This window comes from Suricata suricatta, chromosome 17, assembly GCF_006229205.1.
Source record: "Suricata suricatta isolate VVHF042 chromosome 17, meerkat_22Aug2017_6uvM2_HiC, whole genome shotgun sequence".
NCBI classification, from domain to species: Eukaryota; Metazoa; Chordata; class Mammalia; order Carnivora; family Herpestidae; genus Suricata; species Suricata suricatta.
This window is the reverse complement of record NC_043716.1, coordinates 17,647,109-17,671,603: the sequence shown is the minus strand read 5'-3', so window position 1 is coordinate 17,671,603 and position 24,495 is coordinate 17,647,109. Positions and strand designations below refer to the sequence as shown.

At 53.3% G+C, this 24,495-nt stretch overlaps 1 protein-coding gene across 6 annotated transcripts in view; it reads left to right on the top strand.

The window, feature by feature from the left end:
• KSR1 (kinase suppressor of ras 1) overlaps nucleotides 1-24,495 on the top strand; it is a 155,481-nt gene that overhangs the window by 79,940 nt on the left and 51,046 nt on the right. For 4 of the 6 annotated variants that reach the window (XM_029928993.1, XM_029928992.1, XM_029928994.1 and 1 more), the window contains exon 2: nucleotides 2,756-2,896. In XM_029928993.1, coding sequence (XP_029784853.1) covers nucleotides 2,756-2,896 — 141 coding nt within the window. Of the gene's footprint in view, nucleotides 1-2,755; nucleotides 2,897-8,561; nucleotides 10,416-16,049; nucleotides 16,198-24,495 lie in introns of those variants that run through there. The other 2 variants (XM_029928996.1, XM_029928998.1) reach the window with 2 other exon arrangements.

Genomic DNA, 24,495 nt, shown 5'->3' with positions numbered 1-24,495 from the left:
TGAGGCCAGGTTGGCCAATCTTGAGGTTGATATGTGATGGTCAAAGTCGTATGTGGGGTGGATGTGTTCTTAACTGGCTCCCAGGGGCCGGGGCCGGTCCTCAGTTCTCACGCCCATGGTGGACGGGCCTCACCGCTGCTGCTCTGAGCGCCAGAGGCCTGACTGTTTTGGTTAACATAGAAAAGCGTGGTTTGACTCTGTATAGTTAACTTGATGTATGGCCCTCTCTCTGGTGAGCTCTTTGAAGCTGGGGTTGGAGAGCAGCTTGGGCAGAGGGAAGGAGCGGCTGTAATAAGTGCCCCAAGCCGGGGATGAGGTCTGTGCGTTTCCTTCCCTCCTTCCTTCTCAGGCTGTTTGAGCACATTATGTGCCAGGTGCAGTATAGGTGTGTGGGGACAGTCACAAATGAGGTGAACACGGTCCCTGCCCTGACATGTAATAACGGGGACTTAACGTAGCCTTGGGAGTTTCTGCACTACCGTTCAATCCCCCCAATGGACCATGGGCTAGATAACGTCATGCCTACCATACAGACGAGAGACCCAAAACTCAGAAAAATGAACAAACCTCCCCGAGGTCCCATAACTGTTAAACGGCAAACCTGCATTTGAATCCAGATTTCAGTTCAGCTCTGAAGCCTGTGCTGTGTCTGCTGCCCTGGGAACTCACCTGTGTTGGGGACAAGTGGCTCCAAAGCTCGCACACGAGGCTGCTGTGACAGGGGCTGTCATTAGAGGTGTAGACCGCACATGCGGAAAGGGAGACGGGATTGCAACTAGGCCTGGGAAGCCTGTGCAGCCCCGGCAGGCATGGCACACTGTGCTGGAGGGAGGAGGGAGGCACATGTAGCCACTGCAGGCAGTTTGAGCAAAGGCCCGGAGGTAGGAAAGGACAGGAAGTATTTGAGGAATAGATCCTAGGCGAGTGTGCACCTGGAGGGCAGGGTAGCCAGGTGGGGAGTGGAGATGAGCCTGGTAAGGAACATTGTGGGGAGGGGGTGCTGAATTTGGAATTGGCCTCTGGTCACACTGGGAGGGATGGATCGTTGTGGGGTGAGGCTAGACACAGTGAGTGCCTCTACTGAACCCTGCAGGATTAAAGGGGTACTCACATCTTTTTAACTGTGCTCTGAAGATGTCCCTCTCGGAGCCCTCTGAGGATGGGGATGGCAGGACTACACTGTGTCAGGGCCACAGGAGGGGGCCGGTGCCCTTGAGTCTAGCAGATTGTAACCCTGGAGCCAGACAGGTTGCTGGGGGTGGGGTGGGGAATTTCAGAAAGGCTGACGGGGAAGCAAGGGTTTTCTTGTCATTGTGGGTCTCATTTCATGCCCCACATCCGTCTAACCACAATGATTCTTTACCTGGGGTCTGTGGATAGGCTTCAGGGGGTCCATGAACTTGGAGGGGGAAAAATGGAACCTTTATTTTCATTAACCTTAACTGCAATTTAATATGTTACTCAGTTTGGATGTAGGCAACAAGGCACGATCGTCTTAGCAAATATCTGAGACTCGGCCACCAGTGGAAAAGCACAGCGGTGTGCACACGACGTCACAGTTGTGGCCGTCTCTGAAAAAGTAGTTGACGCTTGTCACAGCTTCATTATGAGACCCACTCCACTGGCAACTTTCGTTTCATGGTTTCATAACGAAGGGCTTTTAGTACTCTGTCACCATTCTAAGTAATATTTTGAGAAATGTCTTTAGATCTAACGGATTTCCTTTATAGTCCCAAGCATTTTCATTTGAAGCATTATTCTTAGAAGGGGACCAGGGCTTCCCCCCTAGACGGCCAGAGTGGTCCACGGCCCCAAAATGGTCAAGAGCTCCTGTTTGGAATTTAGGAGACTTTCTAGGTCATGGAAATGTTAAGTCATTAATTAGTATTACTTCTTAGTATCATGACTCTGCTAACAAAAACAGTGTGTACCCTTTAGAGAAATACACGGGGGTACTTACGGAGGAGGAAGAAAGGAATAGGAGTTAACATAAACCTTTAAGGAGAAGTAGAGCTGGAAAGTGGCCCCAAATGTCAGGGCTCCTGCACAAGACTTTGAAGGCGGTGCATGTTTTCTAGGGAAGCTTGGAAGCCACCAAGAGGCAGCCACAGGAGTCTCGTCAACACGACAGCAGCCCTCACGGGGCCCCTGGGTCACTGGATCTCCCGTCGAGCCAGGCAGCTCCCTTCATTGTTCCTCAGCCTCCTTGAGAGGGGGGTTCTGTTATTGTCCCATTTCCTGGAGGAGGAAACTGAGGCTTTCTCTGGGGGTGAGGTTCAATAACTTGTCCAAGGTCACAGGGCTAGAGTGTGCCTCAGTCCCTGGATCTCAACCCAGGTAGTCTGATTCTAGGCTGAAAACATCCAAGTGGAAGGTTCCTCATTCTTCCTGAATCCCCACATCTTCTCTATCCTCAGTTACTGACCACTCCTGTGCGCCTCCCCAGGCAGGAAGCCCTTCTCCTGCTTCATCCCACTCTCTGTTCTGAACATCGTTGCCCACTGCTCTCTGGGCATCATACTGCTGAGGGTCGTGCAGGGTCGGCTGGCTTTGGGGTGACGAGAGGCTTAGGGGTGGTTGTTGAGGCTTCCTGCGGGCCTTCTCAGACCCTTCTCCTCTCCTCTTCCAGCCTGCTTCCTCCTTTGCTGCCGGGGTATCCGGGGGACCCCTGGGCTTGCCAGGGCTCCCATGTATGGGACTGCCACAGGCGTGTGCCCCAAACGAACCCGCTTTTTCTGTCCTGGGCTCCCTACAGGCAAAGCTGGTCCGGTATATCTGCAAGCAGCAACAATGCAAGCTGAGTGTGGCTCCCGGCGACAGGACCTCCGAGCTCAACAGCTACCCTCACTTCACTGACTGGCTGTGCACCTTCGACGTGAGGCCGCAGGTGGTGCAGGTAACGTAGGGCGGGGCGAGGGGTGGGGGCTTGGCGAGCAAAGGGACTGCACACAAACCCAGGACTAGCTCTGCCGTGACTGTGATTGAAGGGCCATGCTCTGTACTCTTTCACAAAGGGGACTTGGGAGGACAGCCCTGGAGGGGGGACAGGGTAACTGTGGCTCCAGCGTGTGTCCTGGGCGCCACTGTGTGTGAGCTGCACAGCCCGGCCACACTGATCGTTCCTCGATTTGCCATAAGGACAACAGCCAACGTGTCTGGAAACCTTGGCCGTGTGACAGACACCGTGTTCAATACTTTTGTCTAGATAATCTCACTTAATTCTCACAAAACCCCGTGAAGGAATTACTGTCGTTACTGCCCTTTCATATTTGAGGAAATTACAGCACAGGATGGTTATGTAACTTGTTTAGAGTCAGACAGCTAGTAAGTGATAGCTTGGGATTTGGAACCCAGGGTCTGAGTTTAGTTTTCTCTTGTAGCTGCTGTCCCTCCTTGCTTCCCTCTTCCCTTCCCTGCAATGCCCCCCCCCCACCAACTCATGGGTGTGTGAGCATGGAGAGTGAGGTGGGTACCAGTCCATCAACTCACCCCGTCAGGTCTTTTTTTGATTCTAAAATTAAAAAGTTGACTTTTGCTATTTTTTAAAGTTTATTTACTTTTTGAGAGAGAGAGAGAGAGAGAGGCAGGGAGGGAGACAGAGAATCCAAAGCAGGCTCCACGTTGACAGCAGAAAGCCCGATGTGGGGCTCAAACCCACAAACCGCGAGATCATGACCTGAGCCCAAGTTGGACACTCAACTGACTGAGACACCCAGGTGCCCAACTCTTGCTAGTGTTTTAAAAGCAATATGAATTGATTATACATATGCTGTGGAAAACAGAGGAGGAAAAAAATCACATATTTCCACTACTCAGTGAAAGTCTGTAATCATTAAGATTTTGATACTTCCTTCTAGGTCCCTCACCCCACAATACTTAGGTCTTTTTAAAATTTCGAATGGGTTAGGGGTGCCTTGGTGGCTCAGTTGGTTGAGTGTCTGACTTCAGCTCAGGTCATGATCTCACGGTTCGTGGGTTCAAGCCCTGCGTCAGGCTGTGTGCTGACAGCTTACAGCCTGGAGCCTGCTTCAAATTCTGTGTCTCCCTCTCTCTGCCTCTCTCCTGCTCACACTCCATCTCTCTCTGTCTCTCACAAATGAATAAATGTTAAAAAATTTTTTTTAATTTCTAATGGGTTAGACCTGTGCTATTTATATTTAGTAAGTTAGTTACTAGCCAATGTGGTCGTTACCTACCTGGAATGTGGCAAATCCATATTGAGATGTGCTGTAATTTTAAAGATAGAAATCCAAAGATGTGCCGAATTCTGAAGACTTGTAGAAAAAGAAGTAAAATATTAATAACTTTTCATATTTAGTATACATTGAGATAACACTGTTTTGGATCTCTGAAGCCAAATAAAATGTGAATTTAAATGAATTTCAGGGGCACCTGGGTGGCTCAGTCCATCAAGCGTCTGACTCTTGATCTCATTTCAGATCTTGATCCCAGGTTTGTGAGTTCAAGCCCTGCATTAGGCTCAGCACCTGGTGTGAAGCCTACTATTAAAAAACTGAATTTCATAAATGTTCACTTTTCAAAACGTGGCAACTCAAATTGAAATTTAACGATGTGGCTTGCATCCTATTTCTGTTGGACAGTGCTGGTTGAAATCATACAGAGCAAAGTTTTCTGTTTTGCTTTTATCGTTTAATGTGCTAACCAGCATGTTTTCTTCATAAGTTTGTACCTAATAATCCCCCCTCCCTTTTTAAAAATTTTTCTTAATGTTTTTTATTTATATTTGAGAGAGAGAGACAGCGTGAGCAGGGGAGGGTCAGAGAGAGAGGGAGACACAGAATCCGAAGACAGGCTCCAGGCTCTGAGCTGTCGGCACAGAGCACGACGCAGGGCTCGAACCCACGAACCACAAGATCATGACCTGAGCTGAAGCTGGTCGCTTAACCAACTGAGACACCCAGGCACTCCTCCCCCTCCCTTTTTAAAGTAGCTGCATAATGTTTGAGTGTATGTGATGCAGTGTATCGGGCGGTAGTTCATTCCAGTCCATTGCTAATTGGTTAATAGAGACTTAGGAATTTTTCCTAGGAGAGATTCCTGGACAGGAAGTGATATGAACATAAAACGTTCCTGCCATGTAGGGGGGTGGTGAATGGGGGACCCACGGGGTGCTCCCAGCACATCACATTTTCCTGGCCTAGCCTGGCCCCGGCGACTCTCATATTTGTGGCACACACCGGCGGTTACAGAGCTGGGGGAAGAAGCTGGCCCGTGAGCTAGGGTCTCCTCGAGCGTCATTAATGCTTAGACGCACACATATGTGTGATGAGCAACATCTCTGCCTACCCACCTAACAGCTTCCTGCCACGTAGGGAGGAGATCTGACCGTGTAATGATTGTCCGCAGTGACGTGTTTAAAGTCCTGGACGTGGGAACTGGGAAGAGTTGAAGGGTCATCCCTGTCCCCCAACCCACCCCAAACCTCTATCCCTCCCCTTCCCTGGTCTCAGAGGTAGAAGGCAGCTTCTCCTCACCCCCGTGTCTGTAGCCGGCGGTGGGGGGGTGCCAGGGTCCTCACAGAGGCAGTGACTTGCTCAGCGCCTCCCAGCATCATCCCCACTTCACAGATGAGGACCACGGGTTCACAGAGACTGAGGGGCTCTGTGACGATCCAGCGCTGGTAACAGGGACACTCATGGGGTTCAGACCTGGGCCTGCCGGGCTCCAAACTCTGCCTTCTGACTGCCTTTCTAGGGGCCTGAGCCACCTCTGGCAGACGGCTTAGCTCCTCAAGGCATTTCCCTTGGATCTGCAGAGCTCTGAAATGCGCCGGACACCCCGTTGCACCATGTCTGTCTGTCTGAGGGAGGAGCCAGGTGTGGCCAGGGCGGAAGCCAGTACCCTGGAGGCTGGCTGCAGGGGTGAGGCCCCTGGAGAGCCCTTTGCGGACAGCCAGGACAGCGTCTTCCTGCCACGCCCAGAGGTGTAGCAGATAGATGCAGAGTTGGGTGATGTTTGAACCTCAAGGTCAGAGCTGGTGGTACGAGGAGCAGGCTCATTTATATGTGGGATCAGACAGCTGAAGCCAACATGTTTCAGGCCGAGCTCTCGATCTCCTCCATCTAGTCACATAGACCTGTTTCCTTCCCCCTCTGCCTATCTCAGAGAAGGGTGGTCTTATCCACCCAGTCGCTCAAGCCACAGCCTGGGAGCCCGTCCCTGAGTCCCCCCAGCTGGCTCACGTGGGTGAGCCCTTAGCGAGGCCTGTGGGCCCTGCTTCGAGATCGGCAGACCCGTCCACCTGTCTCCATCCCAACCACCAGCGGCACGGTCTAGATCATCATCCTCTCTGGCCTGAACTCCTGCAGCAACCCCTTGCCTGTCCCCCTTCTTGGTCACTCCCCCCGCCTCATTCCACTTCCACACAGCAGCCAGAGCGCCCGCTAAGAAACACAAATGGGATCTTGTCATTTTCCAGCGCTTCGCATCTCTTTCTGAATAAACGGCAGATTCTTCACACACTGTGGCCTCTGCTTGCCTCTCTGACCTCATCTCGCGCTTGCCCTCCTCTAGTTTCCCTCTGGTCTGACCTTTGCACTTGCTCTTCCTCTCCCTGGAGTGCTGTCTCCTTGGCGCATCCTGGGGACATCACTGGAGCATCAAGACCACTGCCACCCCCTCTGAGCAGTCTTCCCTGATAACCTGATCGAAAGATCACTCCTCTCCTTTATTCTATACCAGTGCATCGCGGCTGATTTTTCTCAAAGACATGGACCCCTTTCTGGGGTTTATCTCGCTTATTTGTTGTATAGGGTGTCTGCTCTCCCCCACTGGAATACAAGCTCCAGGACAACCCACTGAGTATTGGGCATGATGTGACAATCGAGAGGAAAGGTGGGTCTCATCATTCCATGGTGGCTGTCCCAGGAGAGGGTTTGGTTCTGAGCAGGTGATGACACAAGTTACTTCAAGGGTTGGCTTTTCAGACTCTGCAGAAGCCACTTTAGGATCTCACAGTCCCAAAGAGCCACCTTCCCAGCTCTGCACAGCTGTCCATGGACCCGCCTCTGGGAGGACCCCTGGGAGGAGGGACAAACCAGTGCCCCAGGGAGGCCTTGGTCCTCTCTGGCACTTCTAGCACCCTTCACTCACCACGGAGTTGTGTTTCCAGGAGCCCGACCAGCCCTTCGCCGTGAGGCCTCTGTAGTCTGGGGACGGGCCTGCACCGTGACCGGCGTGCCCTTGAATGCAGAAGCGTTGCGAGGGGCAAGCGCTGAGAGGCCTCGTGGCGTTCACTGGGGTGGAGGAGAGAAGATTCGGGCAATTTCCTCATCTTTCCTCCTTAGCAGCTGTTAGTGAGAGCCAGACCCAGAGACCGCTGGGTTTGCACACAGGGAGCTCAAAATAGCTGTATGGGGAGTGAAAAGAAGGAGGCAGGGGGTGAGTGGAAGGCTAGGAGCAGGGGCTGGCTAGCGGCGATTTTCTTTTTCTTCTCTTTAATGTTCACTGGTTTCTTTTAGAGAGAGAAAAAGAGCGAGAGCTAGCAGGGGAGAGGGACAGAGAAAGAGGGAGAAGGAGCATCCCAAGCAGACCCCTCACTGATAGCATGGGGCCCGATATGGGGCTTGATCCAGTGTCAGCCCCCCACCCCCATGCTGGTCCCAAAGGCCCCTCCTGGGCACCCCACCAGGAGGGTGGAGGAAATGGGGTCTGGGCGAATGGGGAGAAAGAGGAGGGCGGCGGGGCTGCCCGAGAGTACCTGGCCAGCAGCTCTCCGCCTGGGTTTTAAGAATCACAAGGAACCATTGCCTGGGTGTCATTGTGTCTTCCCCAAACTCTCCAGACCCCTTTTCTCGATTGTTCTATTTTTTCCCTCTCAAATCTCAGATTGGTTCTTTGGCCCCGGGTTGGAGTATTCTGAAGGCTGGAAAGAAGGGCTGTTTCCATCAGCAACCCCAGGCCCCTGGGAAGGCGGCTGTCCCCACTGGGCTCTGTCCTTGAGTCTCTCCTTGAGTCTCTCCTTGTACCTATGGGGGGTGGGGCCCAGCGACACCCCCCGCCCCCCCAGTGAGAGCAGCTCCCTGGTAGGCGCCTCAAGGGGGCCCTGGGGTATGCGTATGGGTTTTTAAACAGTTGTTTGGTAACCCCACCCAGCTCACCGTAGGCCCTGAGGGGTCAGAAGCCACAGCTCCAAACAGCATAGAAACCCATGCGTTTCCAAAGCCAACCTCAGAGATAGACCCCTTTAATTTCCGAACTTCTCTTAAACAAACGTTTTGTCCTGGAGTAGTTCTAGATGTGCAGAGGTGCTACCTAGTTTCTGTGCCCCCCTCCCCGCCCCGCCTCCCCCTTCGTCAGCCTCCTGCTTTCTTGCAGTACACTTGTTGAAACTAAGAGAACGGCGTTGGGACGATCCTGCTAGCGAAATGCCCCTCTTTCTGGATGTCACCCGTTTTTCCATTAGTGTCATCTGTCAGTGCTAGGATCCAGTCCCAGGTAACACATTGTTCTTATTTACATACAAATGTATTTCCTTTTTATTCCTTTTTTTTTTATAGTTGCTGAAATGGGCTCATACAGTAATTTTTTTTTCAGTCTTAATCTCCTCTCCATGTGAGGCATGCAAATCCAGCTCCTTTCTAAGACTGGACTAGTGAAGAGAGGAGATTTCCTGAAGCTAGTGCAGCACTGACTGAGGGGTGCCCGTGTGCACACAGAGACACACACCCGGAGGGCATCAGCCTGCACCAGAAGGGTCCGTGTGCCCAGCCGCTGGCCACTGACCCGTGGAAGCCCCTTGGCAAGTGCCGGGAGAGGGAGCGACCGAGGAACAAGTGAAAGTCTTCTTCACAGGATGGAGGCTGGAGATGGAGGCTTTCTAACAGGGGCCTCCTCTCTCTGTGTCCTTCTGTTTGGTTTTTGTGTTTTGGAGAAGGGATCTAAACTGTGAAGTCGGACTGCCTTTTCCTTTCCAGTGCTCAGGGGCTGTTTCCTGAGGCCTCAGGCATGGCCTTTGGCTGGCGGGACTTGTCCCTTTGTCTTCTGAGTTCTCTGCCTATCTTGACCCTTCCAGGAAAGAGCTGACATAGAGAGGGAATGGACTGGAAGTGGCAGTGGCCTTGGGGTAGGAGATGCACTTCCCAGTTTCTGGTGTGGATGGAGGGGTTTGACTCCCCTCCTTCCCTACCCGAGTCCAAGTGCAGCCGTCTACATCTCTGGAGCCTGCTGTGGATGCTTCTGACACGCATGGCCTTTGGTTCTAGCTCTTGCTCCACGGTTTTCGGAGACAGACAGCTCCCGAGACACCCCTGAGTGTTAGCCCAATCGTCAGAGAGCTTCACCTAGAGCGAGGCCGTCCCATAGAACTTTCTGTGATCATAGAAGCGTTCTGTGCTGCCCTACCCACCGTGGTAGCCGCCAACTACATGTGGTCACAGAGCCCCTGAAATACTGTCAGTGCAACTGAGAAACCACAATTTACCTTTTATTTTATTGTGATGACTTTTAATAATGTAAAGAGACCTATGGCCCTTGCTGCCTTGGGCGTGCAGGTCCGCAGCCATCTCTGGCGGGGCCTCGGGCCCACAGCTGAGATGTGGAAGACACTTCCTCTGGCCCCAGGCGCTCACAGGCTGCGTGAGACCTGCTGAGAGGTGGCACTCAGTGCCCTCACAGAAGGCAGCTTGGGGTCCGTGGGCGCAAGCCAGCAAATTCACCCTGGGAGGTCAGAGAAGGACTGGCTGCCAGCGAGGACTTCCCTGAGAGCCAGGAACTAGGCTGCTGGAAGGGCAAGATGGAGGGATCAGTGCCTGCGAAGACCCTGAGGTCTAAGAGAAGTGGTGCAGACTCACAGGAAGTGTTTGCAAAGAGCTTGGCCTGGGAGGAGACTTGTGAGGAAATGGTTGGCTCATGGAGGTCTTGGCGTGTGGAGAGTAGGGGTTGGGGTTTTATCTAGAGATCTCTGCAGTGTGTGTGGGAGAGAGAGGGAGAGAGAACAGGAGAATTGTTCTAGGGAAACTCAAACCCCAGCTGGTGAAAAGGCTGGGTTCACCCTGAGGACACGTGAAAGGGGAGACCCTGTGGGGATGCGGGGTGCCACGCAGGGCAGGGCCCTGGGGACTGGCATGATCATGGGCCCCTCCTGCTCCCTGGAGCCCCACACTCTACTTCCACCCTCACCCCCAAACCTTCCACAGGTTCAAAATCTCGGCTCCGTGTTCCGGCTGCAGCTGGCGGGGAAATGATGTCACAGCCTGCTGGCGTGGAGCCATTTTGTTTCTGCAGCAATTTCCCCGTTGGAAGTTGTTCAAGGAAGTGGCGAGCGCTGGCTGGGGTCAGTCCCAGCGGCGGGCGGTGGGCGCTGCAGAGGCCGGGACTCGGGCTCCAGGCCCCAGGGTCCCCGGAGTGTGCCCTTGCTGGTGGCGTTTTCCGAACCAAAGATGGAGGCCAATCTGGTAAGGGGTTTTTGTTTTGGCCCCCACTGAGCAAGTTTCTCTTTCTTCTATGACCCTCGCGTTCCTGTGTTTAAGTCGGGCCTTCTCAGGGCTCCTGGGGGGCTCAGTTGGTTAAGCGCCTGAGTCTTGATATCGGCTCAGGTCATGATCTCATGGTTTATGGTTTCGAGCCCCACATCAGACTGCACTGTCAACACAGAGCCTGTTTGAGATATTCTCTCTCTCTCTGTCCCTCCCCAGCTCGCGCTGTCTGGCTCAGAATAAACTTAAAAAGGAAAATTTAAGTCCAATCGGGTCTTCTCTTGGGGATGGGGAAGAAGGCTACCCGATGCCCGTCACCATCTTGGTCTCCCACTGGCTGGGAGTGGCCATAGGTCCGTGTGGGCCCTGGCGGGTGGGCCGTGAGAAGCAGGAGGCTGTGTTCGCTTAAACCAGAACAGTGAGCTGGATATTTGGCTCCTGGGTTCAGCTTTAATCCGAGTTAGTCCTGCTGCCCTTCAGCCCGGCCTCTCTTCCTGTCACCCCAACTCTCTCCCCGTGGGAGCCAGAGGCCCCACTGTTCCAACGGCCTCGCTCTGTGGCAGCTGGGAGCCACCTCTGAATGTGGCACACGGCCTCACCAGCCTGTGTGGAAGGACTGCCCCAGTGTGTGGGCCCCAGTGGCCCCCTCGGCCTTGCTCTGGGACCTTTGAGGTCTCAGTACCCCACAGTGGGATGGAGAGACAGAGGCCCAGGGTGGTGGGCTGGTATGGCTGTGTCACCCAGCCAGTCAGGACAAGAGCTGGGGTTGGAATGTGGAAGGGAGGCGGCATTTTGTGTATATATGGTCCCGCGTAATCCTTACCCCTGGGGTGGGGTGGGGGGAGGCATCTCCATCCCCTTCTCATAGCTTAGCAAACTGAGATTCAGAGAAGTTGAGTGACCTGTCCGTGTCACACAGTGAACTTATAGCTGGGTCAGGATTCAAACTCTGGCCTCTGTGATTTCAAAGCCAGTCTTCCCTCCTTGACTCAGTTTCTTACCTAGAATAGCCTGGCCTGGGGTTGCCGTATGTAGTTGTATAGTTGGATTGATTTCTTTCTCTTTCTCTCTCTCTCCCTCTTTTTCCTCCCTCCCTCTATCCCTCCTCCTTTTCTTCCTCCCCTCCTTGCCTCTTTCCTTATTATCCATACATTCTACATCCGTCGGTCACTTTCCCATATTAATTACCGCCGGGGATTAATTGATGAACAAAGTACAGTCTTCCCTGGGGCATATAGGGTGGTGGGATGTACAAGGCTACAGACTGATGGGTCCCAAAGGAGGACAGGCTGAGACAGGGCGTGACAGAGCCGCCTGTGCTTTCTCCTGGCCACCCAGCCATGCATTCAGTTGGTGTGAAGTTGCCCCTGGTTTCTAGAAATCTGAAAAGATCAGAGCAGGACTGTTCTGGGTAGCCCTGTCCTGGTCGTATCTGTGAAGGGCCAGCCCACCTCCTCGATCCTTTGGATTGCAGTTAGACTGAAAAGGCCACGCGGGCAGGCACTGTTGGTCACTGTTCTGTTCCTGCTGCTGGGCTTGCCGAAGGTGTCCATGTTGAATGAATGGATTCAGATCAGATCATCCAGAGAGCTGTGGTCTGCTGGGCCGAGGTATCTCAGGAGCTTTCTCGTGTGGGCTAGTGAGGGGTGAACTGCAGGGTCTCTCAGGGGAGGTGACCGGGGGCTGCCAGCCAGATATCATTGGAAAAATCTTTGGGAAAATGATACTGGGAAAATACAATTGCCAGCCAGACATCATTGGGAAATTCTTGTGTCAACACCATGCTGTTTTCATTATTATAAATAAAAATCCCTTCTCTTATTACCCTTCTTTAAAAAAAAATCAGCATACACGTTTTGATGGCTCTATTCTCATCTATATGGTTTGGGGCAGGTAGCAAGATTGGAAATAGTTGCGAGTCTGGTGTGGGGAGGAAGACAGAAGCTCACTTTGCCGCTTGCTAACGGACGAGTCCCTTACCTCTCGGCCCCTCAGTTTTTTTATCTGTCAGTTCTCTAGCTAGATACTGAAAAGTCACTTGTGGTTCCTTCTACTTCCTTAATCTCCACATTTGATTGGCTAACAAAGCTGCTGGCTCTATTTCCAAATACACATCTCAAATCCATCCATGTCTCTTTTTCATTACTGTTGCCTCTGCCCTCCCCCCTCCCCCGACTGAGCTACTGCACGGACTTGTGCAGTAGCACTGACATCACTCTATATACTCTTGCTCTTGTCTTCATTTCATATTTCATCAGCCAAGAGTGATTTTTCTTAAAACCCAAATCTGATAGTCTTTCTTTTCTGAATACAGCCCTTTAGTGGCTTGTACTCAGCATAAAATCCAAGCCCCTTCACCGTAACCTCCAAGGCTCTGAAGTGTTTGGCGTCTGCCTCCCCCCTCTCCACTGTCTCCTGCCCCTCCTTGCTTTTCACCTTGTGTTAGAACATGTCCAGTTTCCTGTCATAGGCCAGGACCTTGTATGTTCTGTTTCCTCTGCCTGGAAATTTCTGTACTCCCAGGGCTAGCACCTTTAGATGTCCGCTCTTTGGACAGGCCACCCTGTCTAAAAGTAGACGCCTCCTCTATCCACCACATTATCTCAGCTTGTTCTTCCCTTCTTAGCATTTCCTCACAAATTTCAATTACATATTTTAGTAATTAAAAAAAAATTTTTAATTCTGTGTTTCCTGTTAGAATGTAAGTTCCCTAAAGAGAAAGACAACCTATATTGTCTGCTGTTGTATTAGTGCAGAACAAAGTGCTTGGCACAGGGGTGGTGTCCAGTAGCTGTCTGTTGAGGAGATGGAGGAAGCGGAGGGGGAAATAGATGGAGGAATTCCATGGGACCAGGGCGCGGTACAAGCTGTTGTGTTCTTCTACCACTGGTTACAGCTTTTCCATAGCAAGTCCCAGTCCTGACTGGCTTAAACTAAAGACTTTTATCAGCTTAAGTGACCGAAGTCCAGGGAAGTCTGGATGCACTCGGAGGATGCTATTAGGCTGAGCCAGGCCCACTCTGCGTGGCAGGCCATCAGGGGCACCGTCAAGGCAGCCAAGCCTCACTTTCTGCCAACATAGTGGTAGTGCTTGCTGTATAGAAGCAGAGCTTCTGCCCTAGAGCTGTAGCTGGAAAATCCCAGGGAAGGCTCTGAATGGCCAGGCTTTGGTCACGTGTTACGCCTAAATCAATCACAGGGCCAGGAAGACAAAATCCTCCTATTGGTCTGAACCGCTATGGCTCAGTCCTTTGGCAGCGAGCTGGAGAGTCTAAGGGTCTGAGGGTCAGGGCCATGTGGACTCGGGAAATGGATTCCTGGGGGAAAGTCAGCCCTGATGAGAGAAGAGGCGTAATAAACCCTGGCACTCCAGTGACAGCGAAAACAGCTGCTGATGCTGCCATTGTAGCCCCCTACCACCATCTCCACCCTCATTGGGAGCTCCCCAGGGGGCGGGGTCAGCTGGCTCTCCCCTGAGGGCCTCAGCGGGTCCAAGTGTGCCCCGTTTGCATCAGTGAGCAGAACTCCGGTGTCTGTGTGGGAAAAAAAGGGCCCCCGGGCTCAGAGAGGGTGCAAACACAAGGCCTAGACCCTGAGGGGCTAGCAGAGATCACATTTCTAGAATATAATCAGTGAACCTAGCCCCGAGTGATTGCTTTTTAAATTTTTTTATTTTTATTTTACATTTATTTATTTTTGAGAGACCGAAACAGAGCACAAGTGGGGGAGGGGCAGAGAGAGGAGACACAGATCCGAAGCAGGCTCCAGGTTCCGAGCTGTCAGCACAGAGACCTGTGCAGGGCTTGAACTCATAAACCGTGAGATCATGCCCTGAGCCAAAGTTGGATGTTTAACCAACTGAGCCACCCAGGCACCCCATTTTTCTTCTTTTTTAAATGTAGCTTATTCATGAATTTATGCTATAGTTCTATTTCTTTCTTTCTTTTTTCTTTTTTTTAAGAGAAAGAGTGCATACATGCACATGAGCAAACAGGGGAGGAGCACAAGGAGAAAGAGAATCCCAGTCAGCCTCCATGCCCAGCCCTGAGCCCCACATTGGGGCTCATCTCACAACCAGGAGATTATGACCTGGGCCAAAATCAAGAGTCAGATGCTTAACTGACGAAATCACCCAGGTGTCCCAAGAATTCTTTTTAGTTTTAAGTAACCTCTTCATCCAACATGGAGCTTGAACCCACAACCCCAAGACCAAGAGGCACACGCTCACCGACTGAGCCAGCCAGGTGCCCCTATGCTAGAATTCTTTAGCAAGTGTTCCCAGGAGATCTGGGACTGAGCTGTGAGCTTTACGTGAAGGGTCTCATTCAGTGCTCCCAATAACCTTATGAGATGACGTCTTAGTCCGTTTGGGCTGTAGTAACAAAAACAGCATGGAGTGGGTGACTTACAAAACAACAGGAGTTTATCTTTCACGGTTCTGGAGGCTGGATGTCTGAGATCAAGGACTTGGCAGATTCAGTGTCTGGTGAGAAACCACTTCCTGGTTTGCTGCCTCTGCCATGTCTTCAGTGGTGAAAGGGGTCCCGGGGCAGCTCTCCAGGGTCTCTTTTGTAGGGGCCACTAATCCCATCACGAAGCCTCCATCCTTTTACCCTAAGGGTCACTTCCCTGTGGTCATCTAGATGGTACGTGGTGTGGCCAGGATTCCTATCCAGGGTATCTGGCTCCAAAGCAGGGGTCATAATACACACACACACACACACACACACACACACACACACACACACACTAAATGCTCAGAGATAAGGGTACCTGGGTGGCTCAGTCATGGGTTCACTGACAGTGCTGAGCCTCCTTAGGATTCTCTCCCCACCCAGCCCCTCTCCCACTTGCACTCTCTCTCTCTCTCAAAAATAAACTTTTTTTTAATATTTATTTTTGAGAGAGAAAGAGATTGCAAGTAGGGGAGGGGCATAGAGAGAGGGAGACATAGAATTCAAATCCAGCTGTGCTGACAGCTCAGAGCCTGACATGGGACTCGAACTCACAAACTGTGAGATCATGACCTGGGCTGAAGTCAGACGCTTAGCCGAATGAGCCACCCAGGTGCCCTAAGAAAACCTTTTTAAAAAATAAATAAATTCTAAGAGATAACACCACGTGTATATTCTGAACTCTATGAGGCCTGAACATTCTTCCTTTATCAAAATTGTATTTCAGAGTACCATTTTTCAAATCTAACTACAAACATTCCTTGCAGAAAAACTTGAAAGTAAAAAAGTAGCTCCAAGAAGAAAACGAAATGCCTCCCAGCTCTACCAGCCACTGACAGCCAGCCCCTTACCTTCTTTTACCTTTTTTTTTTTAATGTAGATAAAGTTCATGGTTGTCAATGTATCATTCTAAGAGCTTTGACCACTGAGCTATGGTATTGATGGCCGTCCTGTATCCCACCTAGGGCTTGTGCTGTGGTTCACAGAACTCTTCCTGTGGTTGTCCAACCCACCCAGCCCCAAACGTGTGAGAGCTCCAGGAAGGTTGCAGGGGGCGGGGGTTGGGGGAGCTGTAATTGGAATGTGTGTGGGGGTGGGGGTTCCCCCAGATGATTCACTGAGAGGCGGGAGGTGACCACGCTCCCCATTGACGCAGGTCAAACTCTCTGGAGGTGAGCAGCGCGGCAGGGAAAACCTCTCTGTCCATGGACTGAAACCCGAGGGCCCTCAGTGCCTGGGTCCCCAGGCCCCTGCCCCAAGGCCCGCCGGAGCCTGTGCGTCTCAACCACCAGCACCTGCTCCAGGAGGTATGTGCTGACTCCCTGGCTCCCAGGCACAAACTATTTTTGGCTGCAATGACTGTCACTACAGTCATGAAAACAGAAACTCCTCTCCCTTCCTTGTCCTTCTCGGAGACACTGCACCAGGGGCTGGGTCTGCCGGGGACCCTGGGCTTGGGCCCCTCACCATGCATTGCCTGTGGAGCTGGGTGCTGGCCAAGGTTGCCAGGGGCCCGGGGACCCCACCACCACCCGCGGTCCTTCAAGAAGCACAGAGCCTGGACCGGCCCAGGCTGGAGGGTTGCAAGGTAGGCGCTGGGGTCTGGGATCAGGTGGCCCTTCTGCAAGTCCTGGAATGGGGACATTTGGCCATTTGGCTGGACTCCAAGTCATTGCAGTGCTTACTGTCCATAGAACATGTCTGGAGAGATCTAGATCATGATTTCCGCCTCACTGTTTTATTCCCTATCTTGCCTGGGGGAGCGTGGCTGGGGAACCCGTCAGGGTCTCACTGAAAGAGATCTCCCCCATCCTCCTAGCGAATGCATGGCTTTGGCTTGTTCATGCTTCTGGTGGGAACAGGACACCAGCTTGTTTTGAGGCTGCTGCTTCTGCAGGGGGCTTATGAGACCGAAGTTGTAACGACAGCCCCAACTCTACCTGTCAGTGCCCCTGGTCACCCAGGCCAGCAAGGCCAAGGCGGGTAGAGGCTGTGAGTTGCTAGCTTTAGAGTCCTGTTCAAGCTTCGGCGCCCGCTTGCTGTGTCCCAAGTGAGTGACTCAGCCCCTCTGAGCCTCACTTTCCTCCAAGCAGCTGTGCCCAGGCCTCTTCACTAGCAGTAGCAGTACCGGTAGCTGTTACTTTTATGACTAGCCGGGGCGCAGCTGGCTATGGAAAGAGGAAGCGCGCAGAGCAGCTTGAGTAAGAATCAGCGTGCCTTGGCCCTGGGCAGGTGTCAGGCCACATCTCGGGCCTGGGTGTTGGGGTGTAGCTGCTGGTGTGCTGCTATTGCTTTTTCTTCTTAAGTTTATTTATTTACTTAGAGATCGAATAGGGGAGGGATAGAGAGAGGGAGAGACAGAGAATCCCAAGCAAGCTCCATGCTGTCAGTATGGAGCCCGATGCGGGGCTCAAACTCCCAGACTTGAGACTGTGACCTGAGCCAGCATCCAGAACCGGATACTTAACTGACTGAGCCCCCCAGGCGGCCCTGCTGCTGCTTCTCTGAAAGAAGAAAAGTGTGCACAGTCATCGGTGGGTGTGGCAAGGGGTGGGCAAGAGCACGGGGCCGAGGATTCCTGCACACCTACTATCTTTTATGCCACTGAGACAGAAGGGACTTGCCAGCCCTGTGGATTCCGTAGGGCTCTGGGCCCATGAGGCAAGCGCATGGGCTGGCATTCCTCAGACTAGCTTAGAGGTGATTCTCAGGGCAGACCTCAGGGTTGGCCTTACCCTTGGCTCACCTCTTAGAGAAGCTCAGAAACTCTGCCAGGCATGAAACCTTTACATCAGGGTAAGAAAGGCCCATAATGAAAAACAGTGAGCTCTCCCAGGGGCCCAGCGTAGCCTGGTGACACACACTGGCAGGCGTGTCAGGACATTTAGGTCCCGGGTTTGGTGCTGTTGTTCAAGGGGACCCACACAGGTCCCCTCCCTTCCAGGGTCCTCCATAAAATGAGAGTTGGACTAGATTGTCTCTGAGGTGAACTCTGCCCTTTGACCTTGGCAGAGGAAGGATGTATCCTCTTCTCTCTTCTTAACCTCATGAATCTCTGTGAGCCCCTTTCATGCCCTCAGACCTTGGTAGCACCAGTGATGACCTCCTGGGCTTGAGTCCCGGCCCCCACATTGGGTTCCATAGGATTCCCATACTGTGAGGCCCATTGTGGCCATGGGGCAGGAGTTGTTTACAGGGTTTTGTTCTCTGGAAAACTACAGAGAAGGTGCTGCCTACCTCCGGGATCTCCTGAAAGGTCTTGGTCTCCTGGCTGAATGCCCGTGAGGTAGCTGGGAAACAACTCGGCCCCTGTTTTCCGGTGGAGCAGCCTGGTTCTCAGGTCTCCAGCCTGGGCTCCCTTCCTGTGGCCCTGTACATCCCCCACCCAGACAGACAGACAGACAACTCCAAAGGACAGGCAGTTGAACAGAACACTAGCACATGCCCCTCTGCTAGAGGGGTCTGTGATTTGGCTGGTGGCCCCGAGGTGGGGCTCACTAGATTCCAAGCAAAGCTGCTATGTCCTGAGGCCCTTGGGCCAGTCAGGGCTGCTCTGGTGCCATTGGCCTCTCTTTGTGTTGGCTGAACTCTGCTCCCGCCCTGCAGATACAGAGGAGGCAGAAGCAGGAGACTAGTAGACTTGTCTGTGAATCCTCTTTTTGTTTTTTCAATGTTTATTCATTTTTGAGAGAGACAGACAGACAGTGTGAGCCGGGGAGGGGCAGAGAGAGAGGGAGACACAGAATCCGAAGCAGACTCCAGGCTCCAAGCTATCAGCACAGAGCCTGACATGGGGCCCGAACCCACAGACTGTGAGGTCATGACTTGAGCCAAAGTTGGCCGTTGAACCAGCTGAGCCCCCCAGGCACCCCTTTGTGAATCCTCTTTTTAATGGTTTAATGGATGGGAAAGATGGAAGGAGCACCAGCAAGCCATCAAGATGGCCTCGCACAGCCACGCCCAGGCGCCCCTGTTGGTTTCTGTCAGCGCCTCTGCCCTTGGGAGAGCTGGGGTTTCCCATGAAGAGATACATTTCAAACCAGACCCCGCTCCTCAGTTCCAGCACCCCCTTCCCCTCTTAGAGGTGCCCCTGTGGGGAGGGGTATCCCCCCCACACCCTCACTCAGTAGCCTGTCTTCACCCAGCCGTTTGCCTGGCTCACATCCCCACCCACTGCCTGTCCTCCTGTCGCCTGCTCTCAAGCGGGCCTGCAGCTCCCCTCCCCCTCCCCCCACCAGCCCTACTTGTGCAGGGGAGGGACTTTCTGGTTTGCCTGTTCCCCAGAAATCAAGCATGTCACCTGAGTGTTCCAGTAGCTCTTTGCTGGCAAACCCACCCCCTGTCCCGCTCTGACCCCAATCTTACCTTTGAATGGTCTCCCTTCTGTCTGATTGTTTGAGAGCTTTCCACTTCTGACTTTGGGTTTCACTGTGGCGCCTGGTGGACAATAGGGTATTTATTTGTTTTCTTCCCCACAATCAACCAGCCTGGGGATAGAGAACCGCCCCTGTATAGGAGCCTGCCTGTCTCCTGTCTCCATTCGGGAGGTAGTGAGTCTTGAGGGGTAAGCCTGTAGCCCCGAAGCGTGTGTGTATGTGTATGTGTGTATGTGTAATACTGGCCGTGTCTGGCTGTTTTCAGACAGCAACTAGCAGGAGCAGTTTGGGAAGTGTGTGTTGATGACACAGAGTAAGGTGACAAAACGCAGGTGGCCTAGATAGCAGATGTGGGCCTCCTTGAAGCCTCCCCTCTGTGTGCCTTTCTGCAGACTGTATGCTGGCAGGGGCGGGGGGGCGGGGTGCTGGCCGGGGAGAAGACCGGTCAGCACGGACGGAGGTGGGAAGGAAGGAGCAATGAGGAGATGGAGCCCAACACAGCCGATGTATGTTTGTTGAGCGGCTGAATGACCCTCTGGACCAGGGGTTGCCAAACTGTGCCTCGCAGACCATGTCCAGCCCACCGCTAGTTTTTGTACGGCCTTGTGAACGAAGAATGGTTTTCGCGTTTTCCACTGATAGAAAAAAAGAGAGAAGACTGCTTGGTGACTTGACAGTTACATGAAATTCAGATTTCAGTGTCCATTATTCACATTGTATTGGGGTGCGGCCACACCCATGTGTTTATGGATTGTCGGTGGCTGTTTTGGTGTCTCAGGGTCCGACTAAATACTTCGGACAGACACAGTGTGGCCGGCTTTCAAAGATGACCAGAAAAAGCTTGCCAGTCCCTGCACTGGGTACCTCGGGTTTGTAGGAGGAAGGATGGGGCCTGGGAGGCACAAGACTGCTTTCCAGGAGGGTGGGGCCAGCCCCTGGGGTGATGCTGGTGGTGGTGCTGACAGCAGATGCTACCAGAACATGGAGATCTGGTCCCTGGCAGAGTTGGAAAGCACCAGTTTCCTCCAGAGGGCATCCGGGGAAGGTAGGGCCTTGACAGGGCATGTGGGGAGGAGACCCTGGGAGTCCTCCTGCCTGCTTTTGTCCCCGAAGCCAGAGCTGCACCCAGCTGGGCACAGGCAGGGCAGGCCGTGGAGCTAGGAAAACCAGACCTGTGATGCCGAGTAAACCCTGCCCTGGGCCAAGAGCTCACTTTCTAAGAGCAAACCGATGGGCCACCAGCATAGGCAGGGTCAGCTGGCTGGGAACAGGTAGAGACGGCCATCCCCCAGCCTTACCAATTCAGCCGTGTGGTCTTGAGCAAGCTACCTCCCCTCTCTGAGCCTTATCTCTCCATCTTAAGATGTTAGGAGGACTGCAGTGCTGACTCCTGTTCATCTGGCGCCCAGGAGGTGCCTAAGAAATGCTCATCACTTGCCTTGGTCCTTGACCTCCTCCTCGGTTCATCTCCTTTGACCTGTATTCCTCCACTTCCATACCTCACCCCATCGCTGCACCGTTGTTCTGAGGTGTTCGAGCCCAGACATACCAGTGCATAGGCCGGAGACAGCCACTCCCTGAAGATTCCACCCTCATTCCCCACTCTGTGGGAGCAAGGGAGGCAGGCACAGACCTCTCCTGGGACGTCTGTGAGCTTGGGCTAGGCTGGGATGGAGTCGAAGGAGTGTGGGACTCCTGAGAAGACAGGCAGGGGTTGGCCCCAGGGCGCCTTCTGAACCAGGCCTTCTCAGACATTTTCTTCCCTGGGCTACTTTGGCCAGACGTAAGGCCCCGTAGCCTGTCTTCTCTCCCGGTCCCTGCCCTGAGAAATTCTGATCTGATTGGTCGAGGTGGAACGTGGTCATCAGGATCCCCTTTAAAAGCTCCCCCCTGCCACTGCCGTGTCATTCTAGGGTGCAGCCAAGGTTGAGAGCCACTGATCTAACCCAGCCAAACCCACCTATCTTATAAATGATGAAACCAAACCCCAAGAGAAGGGGTAGGGACTGGCCCAAGGTCAGGGGATTCCACTGACCGAGTCTGGCCCTTCCTTCACTGTGCTGTCCAGCTAGGGAGTAGTGGGGAGAAGCCTTCCAGAAAGTGCCTGACTTCTCCTAGGAGCGCATATTTCTCATTTCCCAGGCCCAGGATAGGAGGAGGCTGGGCCCAGATCTGGGCCATTGACAAAGCCAGCACCCTCCTGGGTTTCTGCATGGAGAAACCAGAAGGCTGCCCGACCCAGGCCCTCGCTGCCTCAGCCCCACCTGTGCCTTCCAGAATTTCCAACTATTTGTTGTGTGAGTCTCACTGTCCCTGTCCCTGGGCCCCAGCCGCAGGCAGAAGGCAGAGAGGAACGTGTGGCAGGCCATGCCTTCCCAACTGGAGGCACGTGGGCTCCCAGCCTGGGCTGCCGCAGAAACTTCCTCGCTCTTCTCCTTTCCCCAACTGCCCACTGGCCGCAGAGGGGTGTGCAGGGCTCTGGGGTCTACCCCTGGCCTCTCTGGTGTGCCCAGTCCCAGGGAAGGGTATGTGCTGAAGGATTCGGGCCCTTTCCAGGAAGCTGGGGATGCCCCATGCCCACACACCAGACATCCGGGTTCCGCAAATGGACCTGGAGAGCTCTCGGCCCCGAGGAGGCTGCCACTGGCTTTACTGACCCTTCCTGTGCCCTCAGACCAGAAGGTAGATAGAAACGCAAAGCCTGGCCTTGCTTCTTGGGCTGCCTTTAACCCAGGCCTTCACTGGAATTCTGCCTTGAGTTGCACCCCCCTGCCCCACCTTCTTGTACGTGGTCCTCAAACAGGCATTGAGGCCCCTGGCATTTCCAGTCCTGACTGACCGTGGCGAGTGTGGACGGCTCTCACTGTTGGCCGGGACAGTCTTCTAAGTATAGACTCCAGGCAGCCCCGTGGCTGCAGTAAGTCCCAGGATACCATCTGATACTCAAACCTGGCCTCTGGCACTAGCTGCTACCAGCCGCCCCGGGGGAGGGGACAGCTGCGGGGGGCCCAGCCTGGCCCTGCCTGCTGCACCAGAGACCCGAACCAGCAGTTTAATTACCATGGACTGGCAGTGACCTCAGCACTCAACCAGTTCTGCTCTCCAATTATTCCCGGAAAGAAGAACTTCACGTCACCTACTGGAGAACGTAAAGTGCGACTTGAGGGAACAGGCAGAGGCAGGAAGCCAGTGTTTTCTGGAGCCGTTGCTCTGCCCTGTGTCCTCGCTGTCCCGCTTCTGTGGTCGCAGGCTGACCAGAGGCTGGCCGGAGTCGAGGCTTCTCATCCTGGCAGTGCCTGGGTGACCATGTCTGCCCGTCTTGGTTTCTAGTTCATATCCTCCTACTCGTTGTTTTCTTTTTTTAATTTGTTTGTTTGTTTTTGTAATCCCTGCACCCAGCGTGGGGCCCGAACTCACAACTCCAAGATTAAGAGTTGCCTGCTCTTGCCACTGAGCCAGCCAGGCACCCCTCTGGTTCCATATTTTCTTCTTTAGACAGAAGCTGGGACGGGGTGGGGGAGACTCTCAGCTCTCACCTCTGCTCCAGGATATGGGTCCTCCCCTCCAGGCAGATGGGAGGCCCTCCTGGGACCCTGCGGCCTCTCAGACCTGACGGGTTTCAGAGCAACTTTGCCTGCCGAGTCATTGGCAGGGGTAGGAGTGCACCTGCCTCAGTTGGTGAACCTGATTCCCTAATTCACTTTCAGCATAGAGATTGTCTGGAGAAGGTGTACGCAGTCAGGAAACTAGACTTGGCTGCGCCGGTCATTGTGGGTGGGCACGTCACATCTGCGGGGGAGGTTTGGGGGTGCAAGTTGCGTAGGGCCACTCCCAGGGGCCTGCGCCTGCGCTCGCCCGGCCTGACTGTTGTTTAGTTGGAGGTCCAGCTGCATGCTGGGGGGATGCATTCTCTTTGTATACTGGTTCTGCTGGTTCCAGCCCGTTTGCAGTGTGCACTTTCCCGTCTTGACTGAGAGAACTTCAGGTCTGAAATCACTTGTAGGTGTTGAAAGGCCACAGCACTATTTTCGTGGTGGGGATGCCTCCCTGAGAAGGCCTGGCCACCCTGCACTGTGTTGCCAAAGGCATTGGCTGCTGGGCCACCACCCTCCCTCCCCATTTGCCTACAGACACAAAGCCTTAGAAGTTCCTGATCAGAACTTTAGTGGGTGCCTGGGCATCTCAGTCGGTTGAGCGTTCAACATCTGCTCAGGTCATGATCTCACAGTTTGAGTTGGAGCCCCACGTCAGGCTCTGTGCTGACAGCTCAGAGCCTGGAGCCTGCTTCGGATTCTGTGTCTCCCTCTCTCTCTGCCCCTCCCCTGCTCAATCTCTGTCTCTCTCTCTCAAAATAATAAATAAACAGTGGGTTTCCAATTAATCTGGACCCTACCACTCTCGGATTTCTTTTTGTCCAGTAAAGAAGTGTTTCTCCTACTTCTGTCTCTGTTAAAAGATCCATCAAGAGGGCCACATCTCCACTGGTCTCATATCTTCCCCAGGCCTGGCCCTGAGGCTTGCGTATTTGAGGCCCTTACTCTATGAGGTGACTAGCTGACTGGTGGCTAGCTTCCCTAAGTGCAGCTTTCAGGTAGGGTGGGGTGATCCCTCTCTCCAGGTCAGTGATCCAGCCCTGCAAGGAGGAGGGGTTAGGCGATGAAGTTTTGGGGTGAGGGTGGGGTAGTCTGGAGCCGACTGCCAGGAAAGAATTCTTGAAGGTGTCTTTGGTGCAAAAAGGTGATTTCATTAAAGTCCAGGGACAGGACCCGTGGGCAGGAAGAGCTGTGCTGGAGTCCTCATGGGTAACTCACTATACACCCTCAGGTTGGGAGGGGGTCAGGGATGGAGTACGGCTCTAAGGAATTTTGGAAGCAAGCTTTCTGGGACCTTGAGGGGCTAGCCATTGCTAGGGAAATGCCACTTACTACTGTTTAATAAAACCTCAGTCATGAGACCCTTCAGATGCATATCGGGGGGACCCATAAGCTTGGAGCATGATTGCCAGCATAGATCTTGGGGCAGCTGAGATAAAGGAAGTAAACTTACAGGATCCTCGAGATCCGGATGATGTTAAGTAAAGGTTCCTGTTAGCTCCCAGCAAGGTGTCATCAGTGAGGCAGTTGAGCTCCTAGAAGGAGGTCACTCTGCCGGCTTCAAGGACTCATCAATGGGCTGTTGGCACTAAAGGAGGTTAGTTTTTCTTTAGCCTCAGCTTCCCACATCAGCACG